This window comes from Chiloscyllium plagiosum, unplaced genomic scaffold, assembly GCF_037043375.1.
Source record: "Chiloscyllium plagiosum isolate Xiang-an unplaced genomic scaffold, Cpla_swu_hap1 HiC_scaffold_25, whole genome shotgun sequence".
Lineage (NCBI taxonomy): Eukaryota > Metazoa > Chordata > Chondrichthyes > Orectolobiformes > Hemiscylliidae > Chiloscyllium > Chiloscyllium plagiosum.
Genome location: NW_028270163.1, coordinates 47,488,522 through 47,501,252, shown reverse-complemented (window position 1 = coordinate 47,501,252; position 12,731 = coordinate 47,488,522). Strand labels below are relative to the sequence as shown.

The following is a 12,731-nucleotide window of genomic DNA, read 5'->3' as shown; positions in this document are numbered from 1 at the left end:
CTAATACTACACCATAAACAATGTAAACATGAACATTATTTTCCTTTTCAGCAATGTTTTAATCACATAGTTCTTAAAACTATGGACAGTGGATACATTTACCAAGTGCTATGCTATAGAGACATACAAATCAGGAATGCCTCAATATCCTTGGTTTGCATCGAGTTATTTGGTTCCTGTTGGTGCAACACTACAATTGGCCTCAGCACTTTGATTCCAATTTTCACTTATGATGCTATTGGGAAGTGTTGGAGAAATATCAGATGAGAACATTTTTGTGCTGGACAGTTGCATTGTCTTGTCTCCACACACTGCTTAAAAGCATTCTCAAAACCATGTTTGCACCTGGGCAAAGGAGCTGTTGATACTGATCAAATTTTGGCCTAATGTTAGTCACTGCAGTAAGAAATGACAAGATAGATAATTGAAAAGTTGCACATTAAGCAGACTACCATATCAATACTCATATATGTGACATGTATGTGGATAGCTGATACACCACCTTTTTTATTCGTCCTTCCAGGTCGCTCAATAGCCCTTCTTTCCAAATGGAAGTCCATTTTATACATCCAAAGTCTAAGGTTACTAGTGTGACCCACACCTTTATAAACAAACATAGAATGTTTTATTCCAATATAACTGCATGTGAAAATGTCTGAAAACAAAGTACTGCAAAACAAACCACTGACAATAAACTGCATAATCAACAGGTCCAGTAACAACAATTTGCATTCATTTTCACCTTCAATACAAAACAGCCCAAACCATTTCACAAAGTTACAAGAATGGAGGAGATACAGGGGTACCTCTTTTAAGAGCAATTTCAAATTTCATTTTGTGACAGCCAGCTTCTCCTGCACTCCTTTTACTTACTTACGCGAATCTATCTAGTCTGAAGGTTAATTATCTGCTTCAACTTTATCCTTTCCTCTTACACAGTCCTCTTTGTTAATTTCCTATTCCTAGGTGGTCAAGGCAATCAATAACTTCCATGACCTTCCACAAATTACCTCCATAATTTTATGAATTAGTGTTTCCACTGGGGGCAGGACAGTTACTCAGTTATTTAGTTTGTGATGCAGAGTGACAACAACTGCATAGGCTCACTTCCTGCACTGCACTAGTTGAGGTGACCATGTAGACTCTTTTTCTCAACCTCTTCATTCACCTGAGATGTGATGACCCTCAGGTTAAACCACCAATTGTCCCTCTCCAATGAGGGAGCAGCCCTGTGGTTTGGTAGGACCTTGGTTACTTTATCTTTACCGCTTCCACCACTGGTCTCCTGCTTGCACCCACTGGGTGCTTGCTCATTCCTACTGACCTCTAGAAAAAAAAAATCATCATTCAGGATGAAACTGGGGAATTTAGTAATGCAAGTCAATGTGACTCCCATGCTTGGATTTGTCTGGGCATCAGTACGCTCTTCATTGAAGACACAGACAACCCACCAGCAGAAGCAGGAGAGAAAAAAGCAGTGGTTCCAACTGGCCTTTCTAAGGTCCAATTGGCACCCATGTAGCCATCAATTAATCTATTCAATTATGTGAACAGGAAAAGCTAGCAATAACTGAATGTTCAACTCACAACTGACCAATACAACAGCAAGTGAACACCAAGTACGCTGGCAAATAATACAACTTTCTTAACCCACATCATAAGGCAAAAATCCAGAACCTCATAACAAATATGGAAGTTCACAGGTACAATCAAAATATCAACCCAGGGATTTTCCACAGCCTACTTGACTGGGACCAGAAGTTTGATACTTTAGTGAAATACAAGAAAAAATTAAAGATTAATTTGCAACACACTGCTACCATACATCATTCTGTCCCAGACTGAAACAAATTATTGCATACATATGTAACCTGTTTTTAAAATTTTTTTTTAAAAATTGAGAATTACATGGAATAAATTTACAAAGTACACTAACTGAACTGCAGGTAAAGATTAGGCGCAACAAGGTTAAGAAAGAACAAGGTACCTTCTACTCAGACCCACTACTATACAGGAACCTAGATTATCCAAATTTCAGATTATCTGAACAAGATCATAAGGACCGGATGCTTGGCTAAACTGTGTTATCTGAACATTCGATTATCCAAACAATATACTCCCCACTCATATCGTTCAGATAATCAAGGTTGAGAGTGTGGTTTTGGAACAGCACAGCAGGTCAGGCAGCTTCCGAGGAACAGGAGAATCGACATTTTGGGCATAAGCCCTTCATCGGGAATGAATCTGCTCCTCGGATGCTGCCTGACCTGCTGTGCTTTTCCAGCACCACATTCTCGACTCTGATCTCTCTTTCTCCTGGATAATCAAGGTTCCTCTGTATATGGCATTCTAACTTGTAAAGAAGTTCTATGTTACATTAGTGCGACATTTTCACATTCCACGCTGCCATTCTTTTGCTCTTGTAAGTTTACCAAATAGCATTAATTTTCAAGAAATGTCATACAATGAACTCAAATCTGCTTAGTTCACCCTTGCTTCCTTCAGCGCATGCTAAACCACTTAACCCATTGGCCTTCTCCTTTGAAACCTGGATTTGCCAAAGTGTTTTGAAAGAATAGACAAGCAAGGGCACTGAAGGGAAAACCACAATTAAATAAATGGAATAGAGCAGGGGAAAAGGGGAAAGGCCTCAACACAGCCAAAAAACTCAGACATTTGAACAATTTGAAGAAAACTATCAGGACACTGGGATGCTTACTGAAGTACCTGGATTGTGCCAGTGAAACTGGGGCTTCTAGTCATGCTATCTAGTTCCATTTACAAGAACGTGCTGCTTTTCTTGTCGGATGTACCAAATTATGGAGTAGTCCCACACATTGCAGAAGTCCTTCCATTTCTCTGTCACTTACATTATTATATTCACCCAGCCTATCTTTGGAGCAAGTCACAAAACAAAGAATGTATCTAGAGGAGGTTTGAATCCCAGAGATATGAACAGCTTCCAAAAAAGATTAAAACCAAAACCAACAAAGAAAACAGAAATAAAATGGGAGCAGAGATGGCAGCCCAAAGTTGTTGAACTCAATGCTGAGCTCAAAAGACTGTCAAGGTGCTACATTTGAATCTAAATCAGTCAGTGGCAACATTCTTGACCCCAAGACAAACCGAGCACCAGAGACTGAAGCACATACAATTTAACACTGCAGAATTGTGAAAAAAAGACAGAAGACCAAGTTAATTTCACAGTTTTCATTAACCATCTGATGTGCCAGAGTTAGTGAATTCCTTCCTAAAGTTTAGTCATTCTTATAATGTAATAGTAAGGGAGCATTGCACTGTTTGTACATAAGTAACTTTATGTGAAACACTATATCTGTCTATGCTCTCAGCTGAACTTAAGGGATCACATGGGAACATTTGAAGAACAGTAGGGATGTTTCCTTGCATACTTATCTTGCAACCAGCATTGTTGAGAGACATCACTTGGCTTTAACCCCATTGCTGTTTGAGAGCTCTTACTACGTGACTACCAAGTTTGACTATATTGTAACATTGGAAAATAATGTGTCCCTATTTGTAAATTCGAGAACAAATAATTTCAACTTTTGCACTATTCTATACCTTCCCTAAATTCTAGTGCAAGAATAAATTCTTGACCAACATTGCTATTTCTCTTCCTCTTTGTTTATTTATTTCTGGGTATTTTATACTCAAGGAGGAATACTGCTACGTTATGCCTATGTTAATCTTGTTGAATCATAACCACCTTCCCTTCCACTCTGCCCCATCAAATATTTGAGCCTATACTTCATAATTCTGTTCAAAACACTTTATTACACACAAATGAACAATGCTCCTCTACCTTTTTCCAACCCTATTTGGCAACTGATTCATAAACATCCCTTCCAATTAGTTTTTCTCTCAACTTTCAGTCATCCTTGACATTTTGCTTTCTCCCCCACCCCTCACTATTGCTATATTACTTTTATAAGGAAGGGGTTAGCAGATTAGCTACAAGAGCAGAATTATGTGAAAATAGCATGGGTGTAGTGCATTGATAGAAGAGGCAATGGAAGAGAGCAATTAACACTTAACAGGCGAATATGAATTGAAAGAAAATAATTAAGCACAACAAAGTGATGGAAACCAGACAATCACGGCAAGATGGAAAGCAAACTGCCAATACCACATGAACTACATCTGTTCAAGAAAGCAGATCCCCACAACCATCTTGAGGGCAACTAGAGATGGGAAATAAATGCTGGCCCAGCCAGCAATGCCCATGATCAAACCTTACATGACCAAGCCAATGCAGGTCGATTTGGGAACATGCAAACCATCCAACAGCTGACTGTGCTCACAGCTAACCAAGTTGTACCTGGAAGACGATTATGCATGATTATTCCTGATGAAGGGTTTATGCCCAAAACATCAATTCTCCTGTTCCTTGGATGCTGTCTGACCTGCTGTGTTTTTCCAGTACCACACTCTTCGATTATGCATGAGCTGTTTCACAAACTATAATCTGTGTGTAAAACATCCCACAGAGGAGCCCCAATTCAGACAACACACAATAGTGGTCAGAGTCCGAGTGAATAATAATGGAAGATCCCAGTCAAAAGATCACCAATTTTTTTTTAAATTCACTCATGAGATGAGTATGTCACTGGCTAGACCAGCATTTAACAACCAAACCAAATTGCTAAAAGAGCAGTTAAGGCTCAATCACATTGCTGTGAATCTGGATTATGTGTAGGCCAAACTAGGTAAGGATGGTAGTTTCTCTTCCTAAAGGACATTAGAGAACTAGATGGATGGTGGTTACGTAGTAGTCACTGTGCCAACTTTAATCAACAACCAACTCAAATTGGCCACCTGAGGGGTGACTGATACTGCTTATTTAAAATTGTCAACATGTATTGGATTTAGGGGTGACTTGCACTAATCTTAATTATCAGTTTCTGAATTTAAGAGGTAAAACTATTTACACTTTAAACTCACAGAATAGTACTATGATCCAAGCTTCAATATCAGTTTCAGCTAATGATTTTCAAACAGATATACATTTCTACTGCCTATGGAACCTGTTCTAAGAATCTGAACACTTCCCTCTTACACCAGTTCTTTATACATTTAACTTCTTTATTTTATTATTCCTCAGTCGAATTGCTGTCGATAATGTACAGGATACCAGGATAAATGTATAAATCACTAACCTGTAGGTTAATGTAACTACTTTCAGAGATACTAATTCAAGCCCTTCCTCTGAAATTACTTCACTCATGAATTAAATTACTGTGAATAGTTGAGCCAGTAATAGATGTCAAGTAAACAAACAACTGCTATCATTGAACAGGTAAATAAAAGCATATTCAAGACAAAAACAATAATTTACAAATGTTAGCAATTATGCCCAATTACTGTCAATAGATTAAACCCCACATTTCATAATCTCTCATATTTTAAGAGGTTAATTAACTGAGACTCCGTCACAAATTACCTGCTGTTCAGACTTATCGATTCTGTTTTCATAAAACAAATCTGTTCTCAGGACATCTTTTAGCCAATCTCTTGTAAATGACAAAGCCATCTTTAAGAGCGCTTCAGTATCTTCCATCATTAGGGTTTCCTCCTTTTGAGATTTCTCATCTGCAATCTAAGTTTAAAAAAGAAATGTTAGTTGTTATTTCCTCTTAAGGGATCGCAAAACATATTGCAATAAATGCATGAAATCTAATTTTATCATATTATTAATATAAATTACATTACTTAAAGTGCATTGATATTAATGTACAGTGTGGAACATATGACCAATGAGCTGCAAGCACAAGTAGGCACATGGCAATATGATGTCAAAGCAATAATGGAGATCTAGGAGTACTGCTTAACAAAAAAATTATAGTGCTGGAGAGAAATTATGTCTTGGTAATGTCAAGGAAAGAATCTATTTGGCTAGAACTTAAACAACGCAAAGTTTACTCTACAATATTCTGTGTACTCTACAGGCCACCAACTTATGGGAAAGATGTAGAGGAACAAATTTGAATCGAAATGACATGGTCAAAAACTGTACAGTGGTTATAATAGGGGCTTAAATTATCCTAATACAGATGAGGATAGTAATTTGAAGAGCAGAAAGGTGGAAATCTTTTTATTGAGTGTGTTCAAGAGAGTTTTCTAGATTGGCAAATTGCTGGCTGAACAAGAATGGAAGTTCTGCTAGATCTAGTTCAAAAATGAGGTGGATCAATTAGGAGTCAGGAGGGAAAACATTAAGGGACACACGGTCATAAATTTCATGTTTGCTAAGGAAAAGTATAAAGAGCAATCCAGAGTAAAAACAATTATTGGGAGACAGCAGATCTAACCTATTGGGAATCAATGATTGGAAGGCATGACTCTACCAGAACAACAGTCTGCCTTCAATGAAAAGATAGCTTGGTTCAATTGAGGTACATTACCACAAGCAATGAAGATAAGATAAATAAATCCAATGCTCCCAGATTGACAAAAGGCATTAATATACATCAAGGAAAGCAATGTCCCAATACACACCCCTGACGGATTCCACTACAAACATTCCTCCGGCCTAAAATATATTCACAAACCATTACTCTCTGTTTCCTATCATATGGCCAATTTTGTGTCCACATTGCTACTGACCCTTTAAATTTCCTCACAAGTCTGTTGTGCAATACTGAACCAAATGCCTTCTGCAAACCCACATATATGATCACATCAGCGAAATCATCTTCATGGGCTTTATTACCTCTTCAAAAAATGACAGTAAGTTCGTTTAACATGACTTCCCCTTAGAAATCTATGCTGACTCTTCAAAAAAAAAACTACTTTTTTCCATATGACTATAATTCTGATCCAAATAATTGTTTCCAATGAAGTTAAAATGACTTATCTATAATTGTTGGGATTATCTTTTCAAACCTCCCTTGAAGGAGGCTGTAATATTTGCATTCTCGAGTCTTCTGGCACCTCCCAAGACCAAGGAAGACTGAAAGATTATGGCCAACCCCTCACTTTCCTTAAAATTCTTGCAAGCATCTCATTCAGTCCTGATGCCGTGACAGTCATAAGTACCAACATTTTATCTAATAGCTTATTAATTTTGAAACTCTTCTTGCATTAAGAGTTTCCTCATCGTGGCCTGGGCAGCATTCTCTTCTTTTGTAGAGATAGATGCAAAGTATTCATTTAAAACTTCACCATGTTCCCTGCTTCCAGTTTTAAACCCAATTTGGGCACCACACCTTCGGAAGATGTAAAGGCATTAACATAGGTTGTGAAACAAAAATTGCATCAATGACTCTAAAAACAAGGGACTTCATTTTAGGTGGATGGACTGGAAGAGCTGAAGCTCTTCAGCCTGGAGACAAGAAAATATTCAGATTAACAGCTTTGTCAGGGAGGTGATCAAAATCATAGGGAATCTATTCAGTAATTGATAGAAGAATCAAGAACCAAACTGGATCAATTTAAGGTTTGTGGTAAACGAACCAAAAGTGATGAGGGTAAACTTTTTAACACAGTGAATAGTTATGATCTGGAATGCAAAACCTGAAAGTGTGGTGAAGATGGTTTCAATCAAAGCTTTCAAAACTGAACTGAAAAATATTATGCAGAAACAGAATTTGGGGGGCTACTGTGAAATGATAAGAAAGTAAGACGAGCAGAGTGGCTCTTGTAGAGAGCCAGCACAGGCATGGAAAGCCAAATCACCACCTTAATGTGCTGTAGCCATTCCACCCTATGTTATCTTTTATATGTTACACTAAAAAATATTTCTCATCATCTCGTTTGACTAACAAAAATTCAGCACCTCAGACAAATAATTCTAAGAAAATAATTTTGCAAATGAAACATATATTGTTAGATTTCAATGTATCTTTTATTTTGCTGATACCTTTAACAAGGATTTTTTGAGTTCACCAAGCTTGCTAATTAATGCAATAGAAGTGGCAATGATTTCTACATCGCTTTTATCTTTGCAAGATTTACATATTTTTTCATGGATTTTCAAACTGGTCTTCATGCATGCATCTATACGTTCACCACCAAGATCACTGGAAAAAGAAATATGTTTTTATTTCTCAAAATAAAACAACTTACAAAGACTACAAAAGTAAAACTAGTTAGAAAGATGAATTGATTATAATATTTGTGATGCAGTTTGCCAATAATCAGATAAATATTTTTAAATTGAAGAATAGTGAAAGAGAACTTATGATACACAAGTAGACCACAATTTACAATGTATGGGCAAGTATTAAGTTGCAGGTTTTTAGATAATCACTAAATTTGAAATGGACAAAATGAAACACAAAACATGCACATTTCAGACCAAACCTTTGGGAGGTGACATATTAAGTTTATATTTTATTCCAAGCTTTTGTCCACGATATACTTAAAGGAATGCACGTGCACATTCGCAAGTACAGATTTATATATCCATGTTTAATTTATAAATAATCAATTCATATACGTAAAATTACAGACCCATCCAAACTCCCTCCTAAAATAGCAAATCATTCCTTTGTGATTCTTTCAAAATTTTTCTGAAAAATTCAATTTTCTCCATTGATTTTATGCACATGTTAAATAGATCTGTATTATTGAAATTCTTCTAAGCACTGCAGCCTGAAAATATTCTCTTTAAAACCAAAATTCAGATTTCTGTACAATTCTTCCACACATTCCACCTACATTTTTTGCCCAAATCCTAGATGTGTCCAAACATTTAAAAATAAGAAACTGCATTTCCTTATCTTAGTCTGACTTAATCTTGCACACCACAATTAAATCTTCTTGTAATCTCTTTGAATTCACTACTAGAGAACAGCCCAGTTTAAACTTCTAACTAACCACCTCCACCAGTACGCTTTCACCTGACCCAATCTCTGGAACCATTCTAGCAAATCTCCTTTGCAATTTCTCAATGGTCTTAATTGTATTTTTATGCAAATACAGCATAACTTCCTGCTTTTAGTACTCTGTGTCCCAATTTATGAAGCCCAAGGTCCCATATAAGACCATAAGACATAGCAGCAGAAATTAAGTCATTCAGCCCATCAAATCTGCTCCACCATTCTATCATGGCTGATCGGTTTCTCAATCCCGTTCTCCTGTTTTCTCCCCATAAGCCTTGATTCGCTTGACAATCAAGAACCTATTTATTTCCATCTTAAACATATCAATGACCAGGCCTCTACAGCCTTCTGTGGCAGTGAATTCCATAGATTTGCCACTCTTTGGCTGAAGAAGTTTTTCCTTAACTCTGTTCTATACTTAGCTAACAAATAGGTATCCATCATTGTGTAATGGCTCTGAGCATCAGTACCTTTCCTTCAATCTGGCAGACTTTCAATTCAAGTTATGGTAAAGCTACTAATACATTGAAAGGCTTGTTCGCCAAGTAACATTAGAATTGACAGAAAGGGAACTAAAATTTGAGAAATATGCAAACAGAAGTAATTTATACATACATCAAATTCAGCAAACAGGTTATAAAACTGTGATTTTTATTTCCACTATGATTTTTGCTGCCAGACACATCCTATTTTAATTGCTGGGCGTCAAAACACATACAAGGAATATAATTAGCCACATGTGGCTAGTGCCTAATGTGTTGGACAATACCAATTAAAACCAATCAAAATGTGACAGATTTAAGATCAAAAAGACTGATAAGAACATCAGGAACAGGAAGAAGAAGAAATATGGTCCTTTAAATCTCCTCTGTAATCTAATCATTGCTAACCTTGTCCCTCAATTTCAGCTCTCCTCATTTAGTTGCATGACCCATTCTGCACTCAATATCCAAAAATCTACCAATTCCCATCTTGATTATGTTTAACGACAGAGCATGTAAGCTCTCCTGGTTACAGAAACTTCTAAAGGCCATAAGCTGAACCAAGATTGAAGTAATAGTCTATCTACTATTGCCAAATGTTTGTTTTTGTCCATCAGATGGTCCATCCCTTTCATTTCAGTCTTAAAATGCTCAACTCCTGATGAGACTGTTAAAACTTCTCAGACAGGAGAAACATTGTCTCAGTACCAACCTGATTTAGGCCCTTAGGAATTTGATACCTTTCAATTATTCTCATTCTTCTAAACACCAGAAACATAGATGTTGCTTAATCAATCTCTTCTTATAGGACACCTTTTTAGTCTAGGAATGCATGTACAATTGCATATTAATCTTGACAGAGAAATTATATAGATATATTTTGTTATTAAAAACTAGTGTACCTGTTTTGAGGACTGTCCACATTTTTTTTCACATGTTTCAACAGTTTTTCTAAATTCTATAAGCATGAGAAATAAAATACAATATAATTAAGTTAAAATGTATTATTACAATGCCAAAAAATATTTGTAATCAAGTTTAAGTAAAATCTCCATTTATTTTGTAAAGTCTACTATATAGGTCAACATTGTCATTCCAAGACATATCATAAACCATTTGCCAAATCAAGAAAATACATACATTGTTAAGTGCTTTGAAAAAAATCTGAATGCTCAAATGCATACGTACGGAGTTAAATTGTTTAATCCCTAAACCGGGTGCAGATAATGTGATTAACACATATCTGCTAATTGAGAGGTGGACTGGACATCAACTTCTTTGAAAATTTACAACTTGTTTCTGGTTACTAGTTATAGGAGAAGGAAGAATTACATTTGCATTGGATCTTATCATAAGTATACATTTTAAACATTTTATAAGGTTTCATAAGGCGTTTGATAAGGTTCCCCATGATAGGCTACTTCAAAAAATACAGAGGTGAGGGTGAGTTGGAGGTTTGGATTAGGAATTGGCTGGCTGGAAGAAGACAGAGGGTAGTAGTTGATGGTAAAGGTTCATCTTGGAGTGCCGTTACTAGCGGTGTTCCGCAAGGATCTGTTTTGGGATCATTGCTGTTTGTCATTTTTATAAATGACCTGGAGGAGGGGCTAGAAGGTTGGGTGAGCAAGTTTGCGGATGTTACGAAAGTCGGAGGAGTTGTTGACAGTGAGGAAGGATGTGGCAGGTTACAGCGGGATATAGATAAGCTGCAGAACTGGGCAGAAAGGTGGCAAATGGAGTTCAATGTAGCTAAGTGTGAGGTGATTCACTTTGGTAAGAGTAACAAAAAGATGAGGTACTGGGCTAATGGTCGGATACTTGGTAGTGTGGATGAGCAGAGGGATCTTGGTGTCCATGTACACAGATCTTTGAAAGTTGCCACCCAGGTAAATAGTGCGGTGAAGGCGGCATATGGCGTACTGGCTTTTATTGGTAGAGGAATTGAGTTCCGGAATCCTGAGGTCATGTTGCAGTTGTATAAAACTCTGGTGCGGCCGCATCTGGAGTATTGTGTGCAGTTTTGGTCGCCATACTATAGGAAGGATGTGGAGGCACTGGAACGGGTGCAGAGGAGGTTTACCAGGATGTTGCCTGGTATGGTAAAAAGATCGTATGAGGAAAGGCTGAGGCACTTGGGGTTGTTTTCATTGGAGAAAAGAAGGTTTAGGGGTGACTTGATAGAGGTGTACAAGATGATTAGGGGTTTAGATAGGGTTGACCGTGAGAACCTTTTTCCACGTATGGAGTCAGCTATTACAAGGGGGCATAGCTTTAAATTAAGGGGTGGTAGGTATAGGACAGATGTTAGGGGTAGGTTCTTTACTCAGCGAGTCGTGAGTTCATGGAATGCCCTACCAGTAGCAGTGGTGGACTCTCTCTCTTTATGGGCATTTAAGCGGGCATTGGATAGGCATATGGAGGATAGTGGGCTAGTGTAGGTTAGGTGGGCTTGGATCGGCGCAACATCGAGGGCCAAAGGCCCTGTACTGTGCTGTATTTTCTATGTTCTATAACGAATATTTGTGCTTAAATGCAACATCCACTGGAAAACTATCAAGTCCAACATGTCCCTATGTAAGAACTGGGATCAAACAACTGTGGCCCTTTTCTTTAAAAGCAAATACAAATAGGAATCTGCAATTTTTATAAACTTTAAGGCTGTTTACTCAAAGGGAGCATTAAGCAAGCCACTGTTGTTAAACACAAACCTCATGTATGCTTGAAATGCTACTAAAGCTTCTCAGTCTCTGGAAGATTCCTTGTAGAATATCAAACAGATCAGGTCCCACCATAGTTAAGTAGTCAGGCAAAACTTCCAAAGGCAATAAGCTGAACCAAGATCGAAGTAACAGCCTATCCACTGTTGCCAAATGCTTGTTTTTGTCCATCAGATCAAGCAAATCCCTTATTGAAATAATTCACAGAGTCAGACAGATCACATATAATTTTGTGTGCACAAATATACAATCACAAAATATTTTCAAAGCACCTATAAATATGAAGATTTTATTAAAAACTAAACACGATTTATGTTGTGAAAGGTGAGAAGGTGTAAAAAGATTGACGTTGCAAACACTTTGACATATGATTCAGAACTCAGACATTCAAGAAAACAAATAATGATTTTGTTTCTAGAGATATTAAAGCAATCTCCTCCCCCATTTAAGTTAGGTTTACGGAGGCGTGAACAATAATCTGATGCATTACCAACTGTCCATTCATTCCATTAAATTGGACAGTAAATGCTATCAAGCTATTCAATCATAAAAATCCTGTCAACATTTTTATAAGCACATACTTTCCTGAAGTGGTCTTTGGATAGGGACGAACATCAGTAACCTTGACTTAATTGCATAATGGTCTGTAAACAATAAGCCAGCAGTATGGTGTCCAGAGATGTGTAGGT

The 12,731-nt window shown here is 37.2% G+C and overlaps 1 protein-coding gene across 3 annotated transcripts in view; it reads right to left on the bottom strand.

Moving 5' to 3' along the window:
* Positions 1-12,731, bottom strand: part of LOC122562231 (E3 ubiquitin-protein ligase rnf213-alpha-like) — a 192,820-nt gene that overhangs the window by 121,519 nt on the left and 58,570 nt on the right. For all 3 annotated transcript variants that reach the window (XM_043714953.2, XM_088000700.1, XM_088000701.1), the window contains 5 exons: positions 12,034-12,229; positions 10,228-10,283; positions 7,880-8,039; positions 5,462-5,617; positions 503-601 (listed from right to left, as the gene is read on the bottom strand). In XM_043714953.2, coding sequence (XP_043570888.2) covers positions 503-601; positions 5,462-5,617; positions 7,880-8,039; positions 10,228-10,283; positions 12,034-12,229 — 667 coding nt within the window. The remainder of the gene's footprint in view (positions 1-502; positions 602-5,461; positions 5,618-7,879; positions 8,040-10,227; positions 10,284-12,033; positions 12,230-12,731) is intronic.